We start from the raw sequence: 22,971 nt of genomic DNA, 5'->3' as shown, positions 1-22,971 counted from the left end.
TTAGGGACGTTTTGGGGTGTTTAGGGACATTTTTGGGGCATTTTAGGGAGATTTTAAGGACATTTTTGGGCTCTTTAGGAACATTTTGGGGCATTTTAGGGACATTTTGGGGCCCTTTAGGAACAGTTTGGGGCGGTTTTGGGGTGTTTAGGGACATTTTGGGGCGGTTTTGGGGCGTTTAGGGACATTTTGGGGCTTTTTAGGGACATTTTGGGGCATTTAAGGCTCTTTAGGGACATTTTGGGCCAGTTTTGGGCATTTTAGGGACATTTTGTAGCATTTTAAGGACCTTTTGGGGCTCTTTAGGGACATTTTAGGGACATTTTGGGCCAGTTTAGGGACATTTGGGACATTTTGGGCCAGTTTAGGGACATTTTGGGGTTCTTTAGGACATTTTTGGGCTCTTTAGAGAAATTTTGGGGCATTTAAAGGACATGTTTGGGCTCTTTAGGGACGTTTTAGGGACATTTTGGGGCGGTTTTGGGGTGTTTAGGGACATTTTGGGGACATTTTAGGGACATTTTAGGGACATTTTAGGGACATTTTGGGGCATTTTAAGACTTTAGGGACAGTTTGGGGTGGTTTTGGGGTGTTTAAGGACATTTTGGAGCATTTTTTGGGCTTTTTAGGGACATTTTGGGCCAGTTTTGAGCACTTTAGGGACATTTTTAGGCTCTTTAGGGACATTTTAGGGACATTTTGGGCCAGTTTTGAGCTCTTTAGGAACAGTTTGGGGCAGTTTTGGGGTGTTTAGGGACATTTAGGGGCGATTTTGGGGTGTTTAGGGACATTTTGGGGTGTTTAGGGACATTTTGGGGCATTTAAAGCTTTTTAGGGACATTTTAGGGACATTTTGTAGCATTTTAAAGACCTTTTGGGGCTCTTTAAGGGGCATTTTAGGGACATTTTGGGGCTCTTTAGGGACATTTTAGGGACATTTTGGGCTCTTTAGGAACATTTTGGGGCATTTTAGGGACATTTTGGGGCCTTTAGGGACATTTTGGGGCATTTTAGGGACATTTTTGGGATCATTAGGAACATTTTAGGGACATTTTGGGCCAGTTTTGAGCACTTTAGGGACATTTTTAGGCTCTTTAGGGACTTTTTAGGGACATTTTTAGGCTTTAGGGACATTTTGGGCCAGTTTTGAGCTCTTTAGGAACAGTTTGGGGCGGTTTTGGGGTGTTTAGGGACATTTTGGGGCCATTTTGGGGTGTTTAGGGACATTTTGGGGTGTTTAGGGACATTTTGGGGCATTTAAGGCTCTTTTGGGACATTTTAGGGACATTTTGGAGCATTTTAAGGACATTTTGGGGCTCTTTAGGGACATTTTAGGGACATTTGGGACATTTTGGGCCAGTTTAGGGACATTTTTGGGCTCTTTAGGGACATTTTGGGGCATTTTAAGGACATGTTTGGGCTCTTTAGGGACGTTTTAGGGACGTTTTGGGGCCGTTTAGGGACATTTGGGGGCATTTTAGGGACATTTGGGGACATTTTAGGGACATTTGGGGGCATTTTAGGGACATTTTTGGGCTCTTTAGGGACATTTTGGGCCAGTTTTGGGCACTTTAGGGACATTTTGGGGCAGTATAAGGACATTTTGGGCTCTTTAGGGACATTTTAGGGACATTTTGGGCCAGTTTTGGGCACTTTAGGGACATTTTGGGGCTCTTTAGGGTTATTTTTGGGACATTTTGGGGCAGTCCCGCCTGGCTTAGGGGGGCAGGGGATTTTTGGGGGGGTTGAGGAAGGGATTTTGGGGGGATTTGGGGTTTCCCACTGGGGTTTGGGGGCTCTGGGGGGGGTTGGGAATGGGTTTTTTTGGGGGGGTCCCCCCCCCCGTTGTCACCTCAAAGATCCCCCTTCAGGTAGGACCCCCCAGGGACATTCCCAGCAGATTTTGGGGATTTTTTGGGGTTTTTTTGGGATTTTTTGGGGATTTTTTGAGGGATTTTTGGGGATTTTCTAGGCCGGGGGGAGCAGCCCCCTCCCCCTCCCCCCTTTCCCCTCCCCCCCTTTCAAATTTAAGCTCATTTTTATCTCCCCAATTTTAAATTAATCTCCCCAAATTTAAATTGTTCCCCCCCAAATTTAAATTTCCTCCCCCAAATTCATTCTTGACCCCTCCAAAATTCATTCCTGTCCCCCCCCAGTTTAATGTGATTTCTCACCCAATTTAAATTCATTTTTGTGCCCCCAAATTTCCTTTTTTTTCTGAATTTCACTCCTGTCCCCCCCAGTTTCATCTCTGTCCCCTGCCCCAATTTAATTTTATTTAAATTTTATTTAAATTTTATTTAAATTTTAATTTCTGTTCCCTCCCCAGTTTAAACTCTTTTTTGTACCCCCATTTCATTCCTGTTCCTCCAACTTCAGCCCAATCTCATTTTCCCCCGATTTAAATCCATTTCTGCCCCACCCTAATTAAAGCTCATCCTCCCTATTTAATTAATCCCCCCCAATTTAAATCCAACTTGTCTCAATTTAAGTTTTTTCCAATTTAAATCAAATTTTACCCCCAATTTAATTAATTTTCTCTCAATTTAAATCAATTTTTACTCCAATTTAATTAATTCTTTCCCAATTTAAATCAATTTTTACCCTCACTTAATTATCTCCCGGTTTAACTTAATTTTTACCCCAATTTAATTAATCATCTCCCAATTTCAATTCATTTTTATCCCCCAATTTAAGTTCGTTTTCCCCAATTTAATTAATTTCCTCCAATTTTAATTAATCCCCCCGATTTATTTTATTCCCTCCCACTTTAAGTTCTGCCCCCCAGTTCATTTCCCCCCAATTTAAATTAATTTTTCCCCCAATTTTAATGAATTCCCCCAATTTAAAATTAATTTCCCCCCAATTTAATGCAGCCCCCACCCCCAGTCCTCCCCTTTTTAATTTTTCTCTCTTTTCTTTCCGTTTTTATTTTTTATATTTTTTATTTTTTCCCCGTTTTTTTTGTTTCCCCCCCGTGCCCCTCCCCCATCTCCAGTCATCGTCATCACCCTTAGCCCCGCCCCCGCTCCGTCCCAGCGAGCAGGTACCGCCCCTCCCCCCAACTGGGGACCCCTCCCCGCTTAACCCCTCCCCCCGTGCCTCAGTTTCCCCCCCCCGTGGCAGCTTTACCCCTCCTCCCGCCATTTAACCCCTCCCCCTGTGCCTCAGTTTCCCCCCCCCCCCCGTGGCAGCTTTACCCCTCCTCCCGCCATTTAACCCCTCCCCTCCGTGCCTCAGTTTCCCCCTCTAGTCAGCTTTACCCCTCTCCCCCTCCCAATTTGAGGACCCCTCCCCATTTAACCCCTCCCTCTCCGTGCCTCGGTTTCCCCCCTGTGGCAGCTTTATCCCTCGCCCCACCCCCCCAAACTCGAGACCCCACCCCCACTCCCCCCCCGTGCCTCAGTTTCCCCCCTGTGGCAGCTTTACCCCTTCCCCCCCCCCCAAATTGGGGACCCCTCCCCAATTAACCCCTCTCTCTCCGTGCCTCAGTTTCCCCCTCCCCCCACTTTAACCCCCCCGAGCAGTTTCTCTGCCCCTCCCCCACCCCGGAATGCCCCCCTCACCCCCCCCGGAATGTTCCCCCCCGTGTCCCCTCCCCCCGCCCCCCGGCTGTGGCATGGAGTGCCCCCCCACCCCCGGCCCCGTGGAGCATGCGGCCGCTCGGGAGGGGAAACTGGGGAAAAAACGGGGGGAAATGGGAAAATTGGGGGGGAAACTGGGGAAAAAACGGGGGGAAATGGGAAAATTGGGGGGGAAACTGGGGAAAAAACGGGGGGAAATGGGAAAATTGGGGGGGAAACTGGGGAAAAAACGGGGGGAAATGGGAAAATTGGGGGGGAAACTGGGGAAAAAACGGGGGGAAATGGGAAAATTGGGGGGGAAACGGGGGAAAATTGGGGGGAAAACTGGGGGGGGGCGGGGAAAAATGGGGGAAATTGGGAAAATTGGGGGGGAAACTGGGGAAAAAAACGGGGGGAAATGGGAAAATTGGGGGGGAAATTGGGGAAAAAATGGGCAAATGGGGGAAAACCAAGGGGGAAATGGGGAAAAACAGGGGGAAATGGGAAAATTGGGGGAAATATGGGGAAAAAACGGGGGGGGGGATGGGGAAATATGGAAAATTTGGGGGAAATGGGGAAAAAATGGGGGACACTGGGAAAAAACAGGGAAAAAGGGAAAACCTCGGGGGAAATGGGGAAAATTGGGGAGAATGGGGAAAAATAGGGGGAAATTGGGGTAAAATGTGGGAACAAAACAGGGAAATGGAGGGAAATTGGGGAAAGTGTGGGAAAAAGGGTAGGGAAACAGGAAAAAACGGGGGGAAATGGGAAAATTGGGGGGAAATGGGGGAAAACAGGGAGAGAATGAGAGAAAATAGAAAAAAAAGGGAGGGGAAAATGGGGGGAAATTGGGAAAACTGAGGGGGGAAAGGGAGAAAATGGGGGAAATAGGGGAGAATTGGGGAAAAATGGGAAAAAGTTGGGGGGAAAGTGGGGGGAAATCGGGAAGAATTGGGGGAGTATTGGGAAAAACGGGGGGGAATTAGGGTGGAAAAGTTGAAAAATTGGGGGGAAATTGTGGGAAATGAGTGAAAAAGGATGAGAGCGAGTAAAAATCGGATGTAATGCAGAAAATGGGGGAATGGGGAGGAAAGCGAGTGGAAATGGGGGAAAATGGGGGGAATTGGGAAAAATGGGGCGGGAGGAGGGGCTGGGAATGGGGAAATTGGGGGAGGGGAAAAATGGGGCAGGAATGGGGAAATTGGGGAAATGGAGCAGGGAAAGGGGGAAAATGGGGCAGGACTGGGGAAATTGGGGAAATGGAGCAGGGAAAGGGGGGAAAATGGGGCAGGAATGGGGAAATTGGGGAAATGGAGCAGGGAAAGGGGAAAAATGGGGCAGGAATGGGGAAATTGGGAAAATGGAGCAGGGAAAGGGGAAAAATGGGGCAGGAATGGGGAAATTGGGAAAATGGAGCAGGGAAAGGGGAAAAATGGGGCAGGAATGGGGAAATTGGGAAACGTGAGGGGGAATGGGAGGAAATGTGGGAAAATGGGGCAGGAATGGGGGAAATTGGGGGCAAATGGGAAAAAATGAAGGGGAAAAATGAGGACAAGTGGGGCAGGAATGGGGGAAAATGGGGGGGGGTGGAGAAATGAGGAAAATTGAGGGGAATTGCGGGAAAATTGGGCGGGGAGGGGAAAAATGGGGCAAGAATTGGGGAAACGGGGCAGGAAATGCAAAAAGAGGAGAAAAAGGGGGAAATGGGGCTGGGGTGGGGCCAGACTGGTCCCAGCTGGGGCTGAGTCCCTGCGGGAAGGGGGAGCTTGTGGGGGCTCTCTGTGCCCCCCCAGTTTATGGGGTTCTGACCTTTCCGCCCCGATTTTGGGGTCTTGACAGTTTTCTTCCCCTACTTTTGGGGTGCTGATGTTTTCCCTCCCATTTTTGGGGTTCTGACAGCCCTCCCCCCCCCACCGTTTTTGGGGTTGCTGACGCGTCTCTTCCCCGTTTTTATGTTCCTGACCAGCCTCTCCTCAGCTTTGGAGTTCCTGACTGCTTTCCTTCTACCCCCACCCCAATTTTGGGGTTCCTGATGGGTTTTTATATCCCCTCACCCCAATTTTGGGGTTCCTGATGGGTTTTTATATCCCCTCACCCCAATTTTGGGGTTCCTGATGGGTTTTTATATCCCCTCACCCCAATTTTGGGGTTCCTGATGGGTTTTTATATCCCCTCACCCCAATTTTGGGGTTCCTGATGGGTTTTTATATCCCCTCACCCCAATTTTGGGGTTCCTGATGGGTTTTTATAACCCCTCACCCCAATTTTGGGGTTCCTGATGGGTTTTTATGTCCCCTCACCCCAATTTTGGGGTTCCTGATGGGTTTTTATGTCCCCTCACCCCAATATTGGTGTTCCTGATGGGTTTTTATGTCCCCTCACCCCAATTTTGGGGTTTCTGATGGGTTTTTATATCCCCTCACCCCAATTTTGGGGTTCCTGATGGGTTTTTATGTCCCCTCACCCCAATTTTGGGGTTCCTGATGGGTTTTTATATCCCCCTCACCCCAATTTTGGGGTTCCTGATGGGTTTTTATATCCCCCTCACCCCAATTTTGGGGTTCCTGATGGGTTTTTATGTCCCCTCACCCCAATTTTGGGGTTCCTGATGGGTTTTTATGTCCCCTCACCCCAATTTTGGGGTTCCTGATGGGTTTTTATATCCCCTCACCCCAATTTTGGAGTTCCTGATGGGTATTTATGTCCCCTCACCCCAATTTTGGGGTTCCTGATGGGTTTTTATATCCCCTCACCCCAATTTTGGGGTTCCTGATGGATTTTTATATCCCCTCACCCCAATTTTGGGGTTCCTGACCGCTTTCTCTTCCCACCACATGGATTTTGGGGTCCTTGCTGTGTCTCCCTCCATTTTTGGGGTTCCTGATCCTTCTCTATCTGTTTTTAGGGTTCTCTCCCCAATTTTAGGTTCTGCCCCTATTTTGGGGCTCTCTCCTGTATGTTTGGGGCTCTCTGTAATTTTTGGAGTTCGCTGCCCGAATTTTGGCATTCTAAGTCTCCCTTTTTTTGGGGTTCTCTCCTCATTTTTACGTTTCTCTCCTCTTTTTTGAGTTTTCCATTTTCGGGGTTCTCTCCACATTTTTGAGGTTCTTGTCCATATTTGGGGTTCTCTCCCCTTTTTGGGGTTCTGCATTTATGGTGTTCCCTCCCCGTTTTTTTGCATTATTTCCCCTTTTTGGATTTTCCATTTTTGGGGTTCTCTCCCCATTTTTAGTTTTATCTTCCCTTTGTTTGGGTTTGCCATTTTCGGGTTTTTCTCACCAGTTTTGAGGTTCTCTTCCCATTTTTCGAGTTCTCCCCACATTTTTAGGTTTCTCCCCTATTTTTTTGGGTTCTCCATTTTTGGGGCTCTCTCCTCATTTTTGGGGTTCTGTCTCTCCATTTTTAGGGTTCTGCCCCGTTTTTAGGGTCCTCTCCCCATTTTTAGGTTTCTCTCTCCTTTTTTTATATTCTCCGTTTTTGAGGTTGTCTCCCTGTTTTGGGGGTTCTCTCCTCATTTTTGGGGTTCTTCCCCGTTTTTGGGTTCTCTTCCCATTTTTAGATTTTTCTCCCCTTTTTTTGGCTTCTCCATTTTTTGGGGTTTTGTCCCACCCCATTTTTGGGGTTCTCCCCCCGTTTTTAGGGTCCTCTCCCCATTTTTAGGTTTCTCTCTCCTTTTTTATATTCTCTGTTTTTGCGGTTGTCTCCCTGTTTTTGGGGTTCTGTCTCCCCCTTTTTTGGGCTTCTCTCCCCATTTTTAGGTTTCTTTCCCCTTTTTTTGGGTTCTCAGTTTTTGGGGTTCTGTCTCTCCCCATTTCTGGGGTTCTCCCCCCGTTTTTGGGGTCCCTGACTCTGCTCTCCCCCCCCAGCCCTGCAGCTGCCCCTGGTGAGCGAGGGGGGCCGGGGGGGGCCCCCCGAGAGCCCCCAGCCCGTGCCCCCCCCCCGGCCCCGGCAGATGCTGGGGCTGCCCCCGCCCCCCTACCTGGTGCCGCGCAGCCTGGAGAGGTGAGGACACGCCCCCAAGCCCTGATTGGCTGATGGGGGAGTGCCTGGGCGCTGATTGGCTGATGTGGGAGGGCCTGGGAGCTGATTGGCTGATGGAGGAGAGCTGGGTAGCTGATTGGTCGATGGGGGCGAGCCTGGAAGCTGATTGGCCAATGGGGGAACAGCCTGGGAGCTGATTGGCTGATGTGGGAGGGCCTGGGAGCTCATTGGCCAATGGGGGACAGCCTGGGAGCTGATTGGCCACCTGGGGAGAGCCTGGGAGCTGATTGGCCAATGGGAGAACAGCCTGGGAGCTGATTGGCCGATGGGGGACATCCTGGGAGCTGATTGGCTGATGGGGGACGGCCTGGGCACTGACTGGCCAACAGGGGAGAGCCTGGGTGTTGATTGGCTGGTGTGGGAGGGCCTGGGAGTAGATTAGCTAGAGAGACTGGGAGATCCTGTGCCCTGATTGGCCAGAGGTTTGGGGAGAACCTGTGCTCTGATTGGCCTGAGCTTGGGGAGATCCTGTGCCCTGATTTACCAGAGGTCTGTGAGAATCAAAGCTTGATTGGATGGAATTCCAGGGGAATCTTGTGCCCTGATTGGCCGTTAGCAATCCCTGGGAGGGGTCCCAGGCTCGCATTGGCCAGAGGAGGGTCACGCACCCTGATTGGCTAGAGGTTTTTGGAGATCCTGTCCTCTGATTGGCCAGAGTTCTGGAGAGATCCTGTGCTCTGATTGGCCCACAGAATGTCACAAGCTGTGATTGGCTAGGGGAGGGTCATGTACCCTGATTGGCCAGAGGTTTTGGGGGGATCCTGTGCTCTGATTGGCCAAAGATTCTCAAACATCCTGTGCCCTGATTGGCAGAGATCAGGGAGGATTTTATGCTCTGATTGGGTAGAACTCCAGGGTGATAATGTGAGCTGACTGGCCGAGCAGGAGGCTTGTGCTGATTGGCTGGATGGACAGGAGTCTGCAGGTGGTGATTGGACAGAGATCCTGTGCTCTAATTGGACAGAGATTCCAGGGAGATCTTGTGGTCTGATTGGCTGGAGATCCAAGGGGGCTCCAGCCTTGTGTTCTGATTGGCTGGACAGGAGGCTTTGCGCAGCGGTTGGTCGGATGTTCAGGAGCCCGTGGGTGCTGATTGGCTGCTGCTCTGAGGGCTCACAGGCCCTGATTGGCCAGAGCTCTGGCGAGTGGTGTGTTCTCATTGGCCAGAGCTTCGGGGTGATCTCAGGCACTGATTGGCTGGAGTGGAGCTTGCAGCTGCTGGTTGGCCAGTGGTTCAGAGGATCCCAGTAGCTGATTGGCCGGGTGGGCAGGAGAGCTGTGTGCTCATTGGCCAGGAGTGCAAGAGACCCCTGGGTGGTGATTGGTCAGCTGACCAGGAGCCCCATGGTGCTGATTGGCCAGGCAGGCGGGATTGCCTGTCCTGCGATTGGCCAGAGCTGTGAGTCCCTCTGTGCTGATTGGCCTGGATCTCCCTGTGCTTTGAGCTGATTGGCCAGGCACTCCCCATGCTCTGAGCTGATTGGCCAGGATCTCTCTATGCCCTGAGCTGATTGGCTAGGATCTCCCCATGCCCTGAGCTGATTGGCTGAGCTCTCCCCATACCCTGAACTGATTGGCCAGGCTCTGCCTGTGCCCTGAGCGGATGGGCTGAGCTCTCCCCATGCCCTGAGCTGATTGGCCAGAATCTCTCCTTACCCTGAGCTGATTGGCTGAGCTCTCCCCTCACCCTGAGCTGATTGGCCGGGCTCTCTCCATGCCCTGAGCTGATTGGCTGAGCTCTCCCATTGTGCCCTCAGCATCGAGATTGACCAGAAGCTGCAGGAGATCATGAAACAGACGGGGTACCTGACTGTGGGGGGACAGGTGAGTTGGGGGGTCACCTGACCGTGGGGGGACAGGTGAGTCAGGGGGGTCACCTGACCGTGGGGGGACAGGTGAGTCAGGGGGGGCACCTGACCATGGGGGGACAGGTGAGTCAGGGGGGGCACCTGACCATGGGGGGACAGGTGAGTCAGGGGGTTTACCTGTTTGGGGGGGGGTACAGGTGAGTTGGGGGGGGTTACCTGATTCTGGGGGGCAACAGGTGAGTCGGGGGGTCACCCGGCTGGGAGGGACAGGTGAGTCAGGGGGGTCACCCGGCTGGGGGGGGGGGACAGGTGAGTATGGGGGCGGGGACATGTGGGCATGGGCAGGGGACAGGTGAGAGAGAATGGGAGGGGTGACCTGGCTCTGGGGGTGCAGGTGAGTCAGGGGGGTTAATTGATTCTCGGGGGTTACCTGGCTCTGGGGGACACGGGTGAGGATGGTGGGGGGGCGGTTACCTGGCTCTGGGGGTGCAGGTGAGTCAGGGGGTTACCTGATTCTCGGGGGTTACCTGGCTCTGGGGGTGCAGGTGAGTCAGGGGGGGTTACCTGATTCTCGGGGGTTACCTGGCTCTGGGGGTGCAGGTGAGTCAGGGGGGTTACCTGAATCTTGGGGGGTTACCTGGCTCTGGGGGTGCAGGTGAGTCAGGGGGGTTACCTGAATCTTGGGGGGTTACCTGGCTCTGGGGGTGCAGGTGAGTCAGGGGGTTACCTGATTCTCGGGGGTTACCTGGCTCTGGGGGTGCAGGTGAGTCAGGGGGGTTACCTGAATCTTGGGGGGTTACCTGGCTCTGGGGGTGCAGGTGAGTCAGGGGGTTACCTGATTCTCGGGGGTTACCTGGCTCTGGGGGTGCAGGTGAGGATGGGGGAGGGGTCACCTGGCCGTGGGGACCCAGGTGAGCCCGGGGCTGTCCCGGGTGGGCCCTGACCCCCCCTTCCTTCCCCCCAGCGGTACCAGGCGGAGATCAACGACCTGGAGAACCTGGGCGAGATCGGCAGCGGCACCTGCGGGCAGGTGTGGAAGATGCGCTTCCGCAAGACCGGCCACGTCATCGCCGTCAAGGTGGGCACCGTCCCCACCCCCCTCCCTGGGGACACCGGGGGGACCCCCAGTGACACCTGTGACCCCCCCTGTGACACCTGTGACTCTCGGTGACAACCTGTGACTCTCGGTGACACCTGTGACCCCCCCATGACACCTGTGATCCCCGGTGACACCTGTGACCCCTCATGATACCTGTGCCCCCCGGTGACACCTGTGACCCCTCCTGTGACACCTGTGCCCCCCGGTGACACCTGTGACCCCTCCTGTGACACCTGTGCCCCCCGGTGACACCTGTGACCCCCGGTGATACCTGTGATCCCCGATGACACCTGTGACCCCTGGTGACACCTGTGACCCCCCCATGACACCTGTGATCCCCGGTGACACCTGTGACCCCTCCTGTGACACCTGTGCCCCCCGGTGACACCTGTGACCCCCGGTGATACCTGTGATCCCCGATGACACCTGTGACCCCTGGTGACACCTGTGACCCCCCCATGACACCTGTGATCCCCGGTGACACCTGTGACCCCTCCTGTGACACCTGTGCCCCCCGGTGACACCTGTGATCCCCAGTGACACCTGTGACCCTCTCATGACACCTGTGCCCCCTGGTGACACCTGTGACCCCCGGTGATACCTGTGATCCCCGATGACACCTGTGACCCCTGGTGACACCTGTGCCCCCCGGTGACACCTGTGATCCCTGGTGACACCTGTGACCCCCTCATGACACCTGTGACCATTCCTGTGACACCTGTGCCCCCCGGTGACACCTGTGATCCCCAGTGACACCTGTGACCCTCTCATGACACCTGTGCCCCCTGGTGACACCTGTGACCCCCGGTGATACCTGTGATCCCCGATGACACCTGTGACCCCTGGTGACACCTGTGACCCCCCCATGACACCTGTGATCCCCGGTGACACCTGTGACCCCTCATGATACCTGTGCCCCCTGGTGACACCTGTGACCCCTCCTGTGACACCTGTGACCCCCTCATGACACCTGTGACCCCCCCTGTGACACCTGTGCCACCCGGTGACACCTGTGCCCCCCCAGCAAATGCGGCGCTCGGGGAACCGCGAGGAGAACAAGCGGATCCTGATGGACCTGGACGTGGTGCTCAAGAGCCACGACTGCCCCTACATCGTGCAGTGCTTCGGCACCTTCATCACCAACGTGAGCACCTGGGCACCTGGGGGGGCCTGGGGCACATGGGGGGGCATCTGGGGGCACCTGAGGGGCACCCGGGGCTGTGGGTACCCCTACATGGTGCAGTGCTTCGGCGCCTTCATCACCAACGTGAGCACCTGGGCACCTGGAGGGTTGGGGGTGCCTGGATCCATCCATGGGCCCCCCCAGTGCTGCTCCCAGTGCCCTCGCAGTACACCCAGTGCTCCCAGTGCCCTCCCAGTGCTCCCAGTACACCCGGTGTGTCCCCAGACCGACGTGTTCATCGCCATGGAGCTCATGGGCACCTGCGCGGAGAAGCTCAAGAAGCGAATCCAGGGCCCCATCCCCGAGCGCATCCTGGGCAAGATGACGGTGGCAGTGAGTGACAGCGGGGACACTGGGGACAGGGGGGCATTGGGGACATCCAGGGGACTGGGGACACTGGGGGCATTGCAGACAATGGGGACACTGGGGACACCTGGAGCCTTGGGGACACTGGGGAGAGGGGGGCATTGGGGACACTGGTGACATCCAGGGGATTTGGGATACTGGGGACACTGGGGACACCTGGAGCCTTGGGGACTATGGGGACACTGGGGGACAGTGGGGACACTGCAGGGCATTGGGGACAATGGGGACATCCAGGGGATTGGGGAGACTGGGAGCATTGGGGACACTGGGGACAGGGGGGGCATTGGGGACACTGGGGACACCTGGAGTCTTGGAGGCATTGGGGACAATGGGGATACTGGGGGATATTGGAGACATTGGGGACAATGGGGACACTGGGGGACAGTGGGGACACTGGTGGCATTGGGGACATCCAGGGGATTGGGGACACTCAGGACATTGGGGACACTGGGGACACCTGGAGCCTTGGGGATGCTGGGGACAGTGGGAACACCAGGGACAGGGAGGACCCTGGGGACAATGGGGAGAACGGGAGCCCTGGGGACATTGGGGACATGCAGGGTGGCTCTGGGATTCTGGGTAAGATGGCACTGGGGACAGTTGGGACACTGGCGACACTGGGGACAGGCAGGGGGGTCCTGGCATCCTGGGCAAGATGATGGTGATGACACTGGGGACACTGGGGACAGGCAGGGGGTCCCCAGGATCCAGCGCCCCATTCCCGAGTGGGTCCTGGGCTGGGTGACAGTGGCAGTGAGCAGGGTGGTGGTGGCACAGAGGTGGCACAGAGGTGACACTGGGGACAATCCCTGCCTGCAGATCGGGAAGGCGCTGCTGTACCTGAAGGAGAAGCACAGGGTGACCCACAGGGGACAACTGGGGACAGTCAGGGTGTCTCTGGGTTCTGGGCAGGGTGGTGGTGGCACAGAGGTGGCACAGAGGTGACACTGGGGACAATCCCTGCCTGCAGATCGTGAAGGCGCTGCTGTACCTGAAGGAGAAGCACGGCGTGATCCACAGGGACGTCAAACCCTCCAACATCCTGCTGGACGAGCGGGGCCAGATCAAGCTCTGCGACTTCGGCATCAGCGGCCGCCTGGTGGACTCCAAGGCCAAGACCCGGAGCGCCGGCTGTGCGGCCTACATGGCGGTGAGGGGACACTGGGGACATCGGGGGGGACATTGGGGACACTGGGACATCCCCAGAGCACAGGGTGTGCAGCCGACATGGCGGTGAGGGGACACTGGGGACATGGGGACACAGGAGACATTGGGGGACACTGGGGACATTGGAGACATTGGGGGACACTGGGGGACACTGGGGACATTGGAGACATTGGGGGACACTGGGGACATTGGGGGACATTGGAGACATTGGGGGACACTGGGGGACACTGGGGACATTGGAGACATTGGGGACATTGGAGACATTGGGGGACACTGGGGGACACTGAGGACATTGGAGACATTGAGGGACACTGGGGGACACTGGGGACATTGGAGACATTGGGGGACACTGGGGACATTGGAGACATTGGGGGACACTGGGGACATGGGGACATTGGAGACATTGGGGGACACTGGGGACATGGGGAGACATTGGAGACATTGGGGGACACTGGGGACATTGGGGGACATTGGAGACATTGGGGGACACTGGGGGGACACTGGGGACATTGGAGACATTGGGGGACACTGGGGGGACACTGGGGACATTGGAGACATTGGGGGACACTGGGGGACACTGGGGACATTGGAGACATTGGGGGACACTGGGGACATTGGGGGACATTGGAGACATTGGGGGACACTGGGGGACACTGGGGACATTGGAGACATTGGGGACATTGGAGACATTGGGGGACACTGGGGGACACTGAGGACATTGGAGACATTGAGGGACACTGGGGGACACTGGGGACATTGGAGACATTGGGGGACACTGGGGACATTGGAGACATTGGGGGACACTGGGGACATGGGGACATTGGAGACATTGGGGGACACTGGGGACATGGGGAGACATTGGAGACATTGGGGGACACTGGGGACATTGGGGGACATTGGAGACATTGGGGGACACTGGGGGGACACTGGGGACATTGGAGACATTGGGGGACACTGGGGGACACTGGGGACATTGGAGACATTGGGGGACACTGGGGACATTGGGGGACATTGGAGACATTGGGGGACACTGGGGGACACTGGGGACATTGGAGACATTGGGGACATTGGAGACATTGGGGGACACTGGGGGACACTGAGGACATTGGAGACATTGAGGGACACTGGGGGACACTGGGGACATTGGAGACATTGGGGGACACTGGGGACATTGGAGACATTGGGGGACACTGGGGACATTGGAGACATTGGGGGACACTGGGGACATGGGGACATTGGAGACATTGGGGGACACTGGGGACATGGGGAGACATTGGAGACATTGGGGGACACTGGGGACATGGGGGGACACTGGAGACATTGGGGGACACTCGGGACATGGGGGGACATTGGAGACATTGGGGGACACTCAGGACACAGGGGGACATTGGAGACATTGGGGGACACTCGGGACACGGGGAGACATTGGAGACATTGGGGGACACTGGGGACATGGGGAGACATTGGAGACATTGGGGGACACTCCGGACATTGGGGGACATTGGAGACATTGGGGGACACTGGGGGACACTGGGGACATTGGAGACATTGGGGGACACTGGGGGACACTGGGGACATTGGAGACATTGGGGGACACTGGGGACACGGGGGGACATTGGAGACATTGGGGGACACTCCGGACATGGGGGGACATTGGAGACATTGGGGGACACTCAGGACACGGGGGGACACTGGAGACATGAGCCAGCCCCGGAGCGGTGATCTGGGGGTGCTGGGGTCCCCAGGGTGGGGGGATTTGAGGCTGGGGCTGTCGGGGGCTCCCCCCAGCTCGGGGGGTTTCGGGGATCCCCCGGGGTTTGGGGGATCCCCCCAGGTCTGGGGTTCTGGGTGTTGGGGGTTCCCGGGTTTGGGGTTTTTTGGGGGTTCCTGGGTTTGGGTTTTGGATGTTTGGGGTTCCCAGGTTTGGGGGCTCCCAGATTTGGGGTTTTTGGGATTCCCATAGGTTTGGGTTTTTTTTGGGGTTTTGAGGATCTCCCCAGGTTTGGGATTTTGGGGGTTCCCAGGTTTGGGTTTTTGGGGTTCTGGAGGATCCCCCCCTATCTGGGAGTGCCAGGTGTCCCCCAGGTCTGGAAATTTGGGGAGTCCCAGGTTTGGGGTTCTGGGTCTTTGGAGATTCCCAGCTTTGGGGTTTTGGGGTCCCCAGGTTTGGGCTTTTGGGGGATCCCTTCCGGGTTTGGGGTTCTGGAGGTTCTCAGGTTTGGAGTTTTTGGAGTCCCCCTAGGTTGTCTTTTTTGGGGGGTTTTGAGGATCCCCCCAGGTTTGGGATTCCGGGGGTTCCCAGGTTCGGGGTTCTGGGTGTTTGAGGGTTTGGGGTTTTGGGGTTTCCCAGGATTGGGGTTTTTGGGGTCCTCCAAGGTTTGGGGTGTTTGGGGTTTTGGGGATTCCCAGGTTTGGGGTTTTTGGGGTTTCCTAGGTTTGGGGTGTTTGGGGCTTCCTAGGTTTGGGGTGTTTGGGGTTTTGGGGGTTCCCAGGTTTGGGGTTCTGGGGGTTTGGGGTTCTGGGTGTTTGGTGTTTTGGGGTTTCCCAGGGTTGGGGTTTGGGGTTCTGGGGGTTTGGGGTTTCTCAGGTTTGGGGTTTGGGGTTCTGGGGGTTTGGTGTTTTGGGGGTTCCCAGGTTTGGGGTTTGGGGTTCTGGGAGTTTGGGGTTTTGGGGGTTCCCAGGTTTGGGGTTTGAGGTTCTGGGGGTTTGGTGTTTTGGGGATTCCCAAGTTTGGGGGTTTGGTGTTTTGGGGGTTCCCAGGTTTGGGGTTTTGGGGTTCCCCAGTTTGGGGTTCTGGGGGTTTGGGGTTTTGGGGTTCCCCAGTTTGGGGTTCTGGGGGTTTGGGGTTTTGGGGATTCCCAGGTTTGGGGGTTTGGTGTTTTGGTGGTTCCCAGGTTTGGGGTTCTGGGGGTTTGGTGTTTTGGGGCTTCCCAGGTTTGGGCTTTGGGGTTTTGGGGTTCCCAGGTTTGGGGTTTGGGGGTTTGGGGGTTCCTAGGTTTGGGGTTTGGGTGTTTGGGGTTTTGGGGTTCCCAAGTTTGGGGTTCTGGGGCTTTGGGGTTCTGGGTGTTTGGGGGTTTGGGGTTCTGGGGGTTTGGGGTTTGGTGTTTTTGGGGTTTCCAAGTTTGGGGTTCTGGGGCTTTGGGGTTCTGGGGGTTTGGGGTTTTGGGGTTCCCGGGTTTGGGGTTCTGGGGGTTTGGGGTTTGGTGTTTTTGGGGTTCCCGGGTTTGGGGTTCTCGGGCCCTGCCCCCCCGGTGCCCCCAAGCCCGCCCCTCCCCCAGCCCGAGCGCATCGACCCCCCCGACCCCACCAAGCCCGACTACGACATCCGCGCCGACGTCTGGAGCCTCGGCATCTCCCTGGTGAGCGCCCGCTCGCGGCCCCACACGCCACCTCAGGGTCCCCAAATGTCACCCAGGGTCCCCACACGCCACCTCAGGGTCCCCAAATGTCACCCAGGGTCCCCAAATGTCACCTCAGTGTCCCCAAATGTCACCCAGGGTCCCCAAACGCCACCTCAGGGTCCCCACACGCCACCTCAGGGTCCCCAGATGTCACCCAGGGTCCCCAAATGCCACCTCAGGGTCCCCAAATGTCACCCAGGGTCCCCAAATGCCACCTCAGGGTCCCCAAATGTCACCCAGGGTCCCCAAATGTCACCTCAGTGTCCCCAAATGTCACCCAGGGTCCCCAAACGCCACCTCAGTGTCCCCAGATGTCACCCAGGGTCCCCAAATGTCACCTCAGTGTCCCCAAATGTCACCTCAGTGTCGCCAAATGTCACCCAGGGTCCCCAAACGTCACCCAGTGTCCCCACATGTCATCCAGGGTCCCCATATGCCACCTCAGTGTCCCCAGGGTCCCCACACCCCACCCAGGGTCCCCAAACGTCACCTCAGTGTCCCCAAATGCCACCCAGGGTCCCCAGACATCACCTTAGCATCCCCACATGCCACCCAGGGTCCCCAAACGTCACCCACGGTCCCCAAATGCCACCACAATGTCCCCAAATGTCACCTCAGTGTCCCCAGGGTCCCCAAACTTTACCCAGGGTCCCCAAACGTCACCTCAGTGTCCCCAGGGTCCCCTCTGTCCCCAGATGTCACCCCAGGGTCCCCTGCATCCCCAAATGTCACCTCAGGGTCCCCAAATGTCACCCAGGGTCCGCAGGGTCCCCAAATGTCACCCCAGTGTCCCAAAATGTCACCCTGGTGTCCCCTGCATCCTCAAACGACACCCCAGGGTCCCCAAACGTCACCCCAGGGTCCCCACATGTCACCGAGGGTCCCCAAAGTGTCCCCGGGGTCCCCAGATATCATTCAGCTGTCCCCAAAGTGTCCCTGACCCGCCCCAGTGTCCCCAACGTGCCACCCAGCTGTCCCCAAAGTGTCCCTGACCCGCCCCAGTGTCCCCAACGTGCCACCCAGCTGTCCCCAAAGTGTCCCTGACCCGCCCCAGTGTCCCCAACGTGCCACCCAGCTGTCCCCAAAGTGTCCCTGACCCACCCCAGTGTCCCCAATGTGCCACCCAGCTGAACCCAGCTGTCCCCAAAGTGTCCGTGACCCACCCCAGTGTCCCCAACGTGCCACCCAGCTGTCCCCAAAGTGTCCCTGACCCACCCGAGTGTCCCCAATGTGCCACCCAGCTGTCCCCAAAGTGTCCCTGACCCACCCCAGTGTCCCCAACGTGCCACCCAGCTGTCCCCAAAGTGTCCCTGACCCACCCCAGTGTCCCCAACGTGCCACCCAGCTGTCCCCAAAGTGTCCCTGACCCACCCGAGTGTCCCCAATGTGCCACCCAGCTGTCCCCAAAGTGTCCCTGACCCACCCCAGTGTCCCCAACGTGCCACCCAGCTGTCCCCAAAGTGTCCCTGACCCACCCCAGTGTCCCCAATGTGCCACCCAGCTGTCCCCAAAGTGTCCCTGACCTGCCCCAGTGTCCCCAGCCTGGCCTCGATCAGCTCCAGGTCCCCAGCGTGTCCCCGTGGTGCAACCTCAGCCCTGCAGCGCCACATGGCCCTACTGTCACCTGTCCCTGTCACACCTGTGTCACACCTGTCACCTGTGCATCACACCTGTGTCACACCTGTCCCTGTCACACCTGTGTCACACCTGTCACCTGTCCCTGTCACACCTGTCACCTGTCCCTGTCACACCTGTGTCACATCTGTCACCTGTCCCTGTTACACCTGTGTCACGCCTGTCACACCTGTCCCTGTCACACCTGTGTCACACCTGTCACCTGTGCATCACACCTGTCACACCTGTGTCACACCTGTCACCTGTCCCTGTCACACCTGTGTCACACCTGTGTCACACCTGTGTCACACCTCTGTCACACCTGTCACCTGTGCATCACACCTGTCACACCTGTCACCTGTCCTTGTCACACCTGTGTCACACCTGTCACCTGTCCCTGTCACACCTGTGTCACACCTGTGTCACACCTGTGTCACACCTCTGTCACACCTGTCACCTGTGCATCACACCTGTCACACCTGTCACCTGTCCTTGTCACACCTGTGTCACACCTGTCACCTGTCACACCTGTGTGTCACACCTGTCACCTGTCCCACCTGTGCATCACACCTGTCACACCTGTCTCCTGTGTGTGTCACACCTGTGTGTGTCACACCTGTGTCACACCTGTGTGTGTCACAACTGTGTGTGTCACACCTGTGTCACACCTGTGTGTGTCACACCTGTGTGTGTCACACCTGTGTCACACCTGTGTGTGTCACAACTGTGTGTGTGTCACACCTGCGCAGGTGGAGCTGGCCACGGGGCAGTTCCCGTACCAGAACTGCTGTCCCTGTCCCTGTCACACCTGTGTGTGTCACAGCTGTGTGTGTCACACCTGTGTCACACCTGTGTGTGTCACACCTGTATGTGTCACACCTGTGTCACACCTGCGCAGGTGGAGCTGGCCACGGGGCAGTTCCCGTACCAGAACTGCTGTCCCTGTCCTTGTCACTCCTGTGTGTGTGTCACAGCTGTCACACCTGTGTGTGTCACAGCTGTGTGTGTCACACCTGTGTCACACCTGTGTGTGTCACACCTGTGTCACACCTGCGCAGGTAGAGCTGGCCACGGGGCAGTTCCCGTACCAGAACTGCTGTCCCTGTCCTTGTCACTCCTGTGTGTGTGTCACAGCTGTCACACCTGTGTGTGTCACAGCTGTGTGTGTCACACCTGTGTCACACCTGTGTGTGTCACACCTGTGTCACACCTGCGCAGGTAGAGCTGGCCACGGGGCAGTTCCCGTACCAGAACTGCTGTCCCTGTCCTTGTCACTCCTGTGTGTGTGTCACAGCTGTCACACCTGTGTGTGTCACACCTGTGTCACTCCTGTGTGTGTCACACCTGTAACACTTGTGTGTGTCACACCTGTGTGTGTCACAGCTGTGTATGTCACACCTGTGTCACACCTGTGTGTGTCACACCTGTGTCACACCTGCGCAGGTGGAGCTGGCCACGGGGCAGTTCCCGTACCAGAACTGCTGTCCCTGTCCTTGTCACTCCTGTGTGTGTCACAGCTGTCACACCTGTGTGTGTCACAGCTGTGTGTGTCACAGCTGTGTGTGTCACACCTGTGTCACTCCTGTGTGTGTCGCACCTGTAACACTTGTGTGTGTCACAGCTGTGTGTGTCACAGCTGTGTACGTCACACCTGTCACACCTGTGTGTGTCACACCTGTGTCACACCTGCGCAGGTGGAGCTGGCCACGGGGCAGTTCCCGTACCAGAACTGCAAGACGGATTTCGAGGTGCTGACCAAGGTGCTGCAGGAGGACCCGCCCCTGCTGCCCCCGGCCATGGGCTTCTCCGGGGACTTCCAGGCCTTCGTCCGAGACTGGTGGGGACACGGGGACATCAGGGGACATGGGGACATGGGAGGATACGGGGACATGGGGGGACACAGGGGAAATGGGGACACGGGGACATGGGGACACTGGGGGGACATGGGGACATGGGGACACAGAGACATGGAGGGACATGGGGACATCAAGGGGACATGGGGACACTGGGGGGACATGGGGACATGGTAACACAGAGACATGGGGGGACATGGGGACATCAAGGGGACATGGGGACATGGGGACACTGGGGGGACATGGGGACATGGTGACACAGAGACATGGGGGGACATGGGGACACTGGGGGGACATGGGGGGGACACAGCCCCGGGGTGCTCCCCCCCCTTCCCTGGGGAGCTCCAGGCCTTCGTCTGGGACTGCTGGGGGACACTGGGGGGACACTGGGGACATGGAGGGACAGGGGGGGACATGGCGCTCACCCCCGTCCCCTCCCCCAGCCTCACCAAGGACCACAGGAAGAGACCAAAGTACAACAAGTTACTGGTGAGTGGCACTGGCACACCTGTCACTGTCACACCTGTCATCTGTCACTCGCACACCTGTCACTGTCACACCTGTCACTTGTCACTGGCATACCTGTCACACGTGTCACACCTGTCATCTGTCACTGTCACACCTGTCACTGTCACACCTGTCACTTGTCACTGGCACACCTGTCACACGTGTCACACCTGTCACTTGTCACTGGCACACCTGTCACACGTGTCACACCTGTCATCTGTCACTGTCACACCTGTCACTGTCACACCTGTCATCTGTCACTGTCACACCTGTCACTGTCACACCTGTCACTGTCACTGGCACACCTGTCAATGGCACACCTGTCACTTGTCACTGTCACACCTGTCATCTGTCACTGGCACACCTGTCACTTGTCATTGTCACACCTGTCACACCTGTCACTCCTGTCATGTGTCACTGTCACACCTGTCACTGTCACACCTGTCACTTGTCACTGTCACCCCTGTCACACATGTCACACCTGTCACACCTGTCACTGTCACACCTGTCACTTGTCACTGTCACACCTGTCACTGTCACACCTGTCACTTGTCACTGTCACACCTGTCACACATGTCACACCTGTCACATCTGTCACTGTCACACCTGTCACTTGTCATTGTCACCTGGCACTGTCACACCTGTCATTGTCACACCTGTCACTTGTCATTGTCACACCTGTCACACCTGTCATCTGTCACTGTCACACCTGTCACTTGTCATTGTCACCTGGCACTGTCACACCTGTCATTGTCACACCTGTCACTTGTCATTGTCACTCCTGTCACACTTGTCATCTGTCGCTGTCACACCTGTTACCTGGCACTGTCACACCTGTCACCTGTCATCTGTCATTTTCACACCTGTCACCTGTTACTGTCACTTGTCATTGTCACACCTTTCACACCTGTCATCTGTCATTGTCACACCTGTCACACCTGTCACCTGTCACCTGTCATTGTCACACCTGTCACTTGTCATTGTCACACCTTTCACACCTGTCATCTGTCATTGTCACACCTGTCACTTGTCATTGTCACACCTGTCACACCTGTCATCTGTCACTGTCACACCTGTCACTTGTCATTGTCACCTGGCACTGTCACACCTGTCATTGTCACACCTGTCACTTGTCATTGTCACACATGTCACACCTGTCATCTGTCACTGTCACACCTGTCACTTGTCATTGTCACCTGGCACTGTCACACCTGTCACCTGTCATCTGTCATTTTCACACCTGTCATCTGTCACTGTCACTTGTCATTGTCACACCTTTCACACCTGTCATCTGTCATTGTCACACCTGTCACACCTGTCACCTGTCATCTGTCATTGTCACACCTGTCACACCTGTCACACCTGTCACCTGTCATCTGTCATTGTCACACCTGTCACTTGTCACACCTGTCTGCTGTCACTTGTGTCCTGGGGCCACCTCCCCATCACGACTGCCACCAGAGCCACGGCCACCCCCTCCCTGTCCCCTGTGTGTCCCCACGTCCCCCACGCCAAGAGCCGTGTGTGTCACCTGTGGGGGCACATGCACCATGCCACCGTCCCTGGTGGTCCCCAAGTCCCTGTCACCTCCCCTGTGTGTCCCCATGTCCCTGTGTCTGTGTCCCTGTGTCCCCATGTCCCTGTGTCTGTGTCCCTGTGTCCCCGTGTCCCTGTGTCTGTGTCCCCGTGTCCCCGTGTCCCTGTGTCCCCGTGTCCCTGTGTCCCCCCTGTCCCCATGTCCGTGTCCCCCTGTGTCTATGTCTTTGTGTCCCTCTGTCCCCAGGGCCACATCCATGTCCCGTGCCCCCGTCCCCACCTTGTCCCCAGACCCTCACCCTCGGTGCTCCGTCCCCGTGTCCCCAAGCTTTGTCCTCCATGTCCACTGCGGTCCCCTTGTCCCCGTGTCACATCCCCATGTCCCTGCTGTTCGCAATGTCCCCAGTGTCCCCAATGTCCCCATTGTCCACAATGTCCCCGATGTCCCCATGTCTCCAATGTCCCTGTTGTCCCCATGTCCCCATGTCCTCACATCCCCTGCTGTCCCCAATGTCCCCTGCTGTCCCCGATGTCCCCACATCCCCTGTTGTCCCCAGTGTCACTGATGTCCCCATGTCCCCACAGGAGCACACCTTCATCAAGCGCTACGAGACGCTCGAGGTGGACGTGGCCACCTGGTTCAAGGACGTGATGGCCCGGACAGAGTCCCCGCGCCCGGGGGGTGGCCTGGGCCACCACCTGCCCTTCTTCACCAGGTAGCGCCCGCCCGGCGCCGCCACGCCCGGCAGGGGACACCGGGGACAGCCGGGCCACCTCCGGGGACAGGGACAGCGGGGACAGCCCTGGGACACTGCCTGGTTGCCACCACGTCC

At 56.5% G+C, this 22,971-nt stretch overlaps 1 protein-coding gene across 1 annotated transcript; it reads left to right on the top strand.

Annotated features, from left to right (window-relative positions):
* Positions 1 to 2,984: 2,984 nt before the first annotated feature.
* Positions 2,985 to 22,971, top strand: MAP2K7 (mitogen-activated protein kinase kinase 7). Its single transcript, XM_068177731.1, has 11 exons — positions 2,985 to 3,046; positions 7,430 to 7,565; positions 9,362 to 9,428; positions 10,377 to 10,490; positions 11,536 to 11,655; positions 11,920 to 12,027; positions 13,031 to 13,210; positions 16,506 to 16,586; positions 19,937 to 20,079; positions 20,539 to 20,584; positions 22,724 to 22,971. The coding sequence occupies exons 2-11, from the start codon at positions 7,516 to 7,518 to the stop codon at positions 22,856 to 22,858; spliced, it is 1,044 nt and encodes a 347-aa protein (XP_068033832.1). The 5' UTR covers positions 2,985 to 3,046; positions 7,430 to 7,515; the 3' UTR covers positions 22,859 to 22,971.

Source organism: Anomalospiza imberbis, unplaced genomic scaffold (genome assembly GCF_031753505.1).
Source record: "Anomalospiza imberbis isolate Cuckoo-Finch-1a 21T00152 unplaced genomic scaffold, ASM3175350v1 scaffold_101, whole genome shotgun sequence".
In the NCBI taxonomy this organism is placed as follows: domain Eukaryota; kingdom Metazoa; phylum Chordata; class Aves; order Passeriformes; family Viduidae; genus Anomalospiza; species Anomalospiza imberbis.
This window is presented reverse-complemented; position numbering and strand designations above follow the sequence as displayed.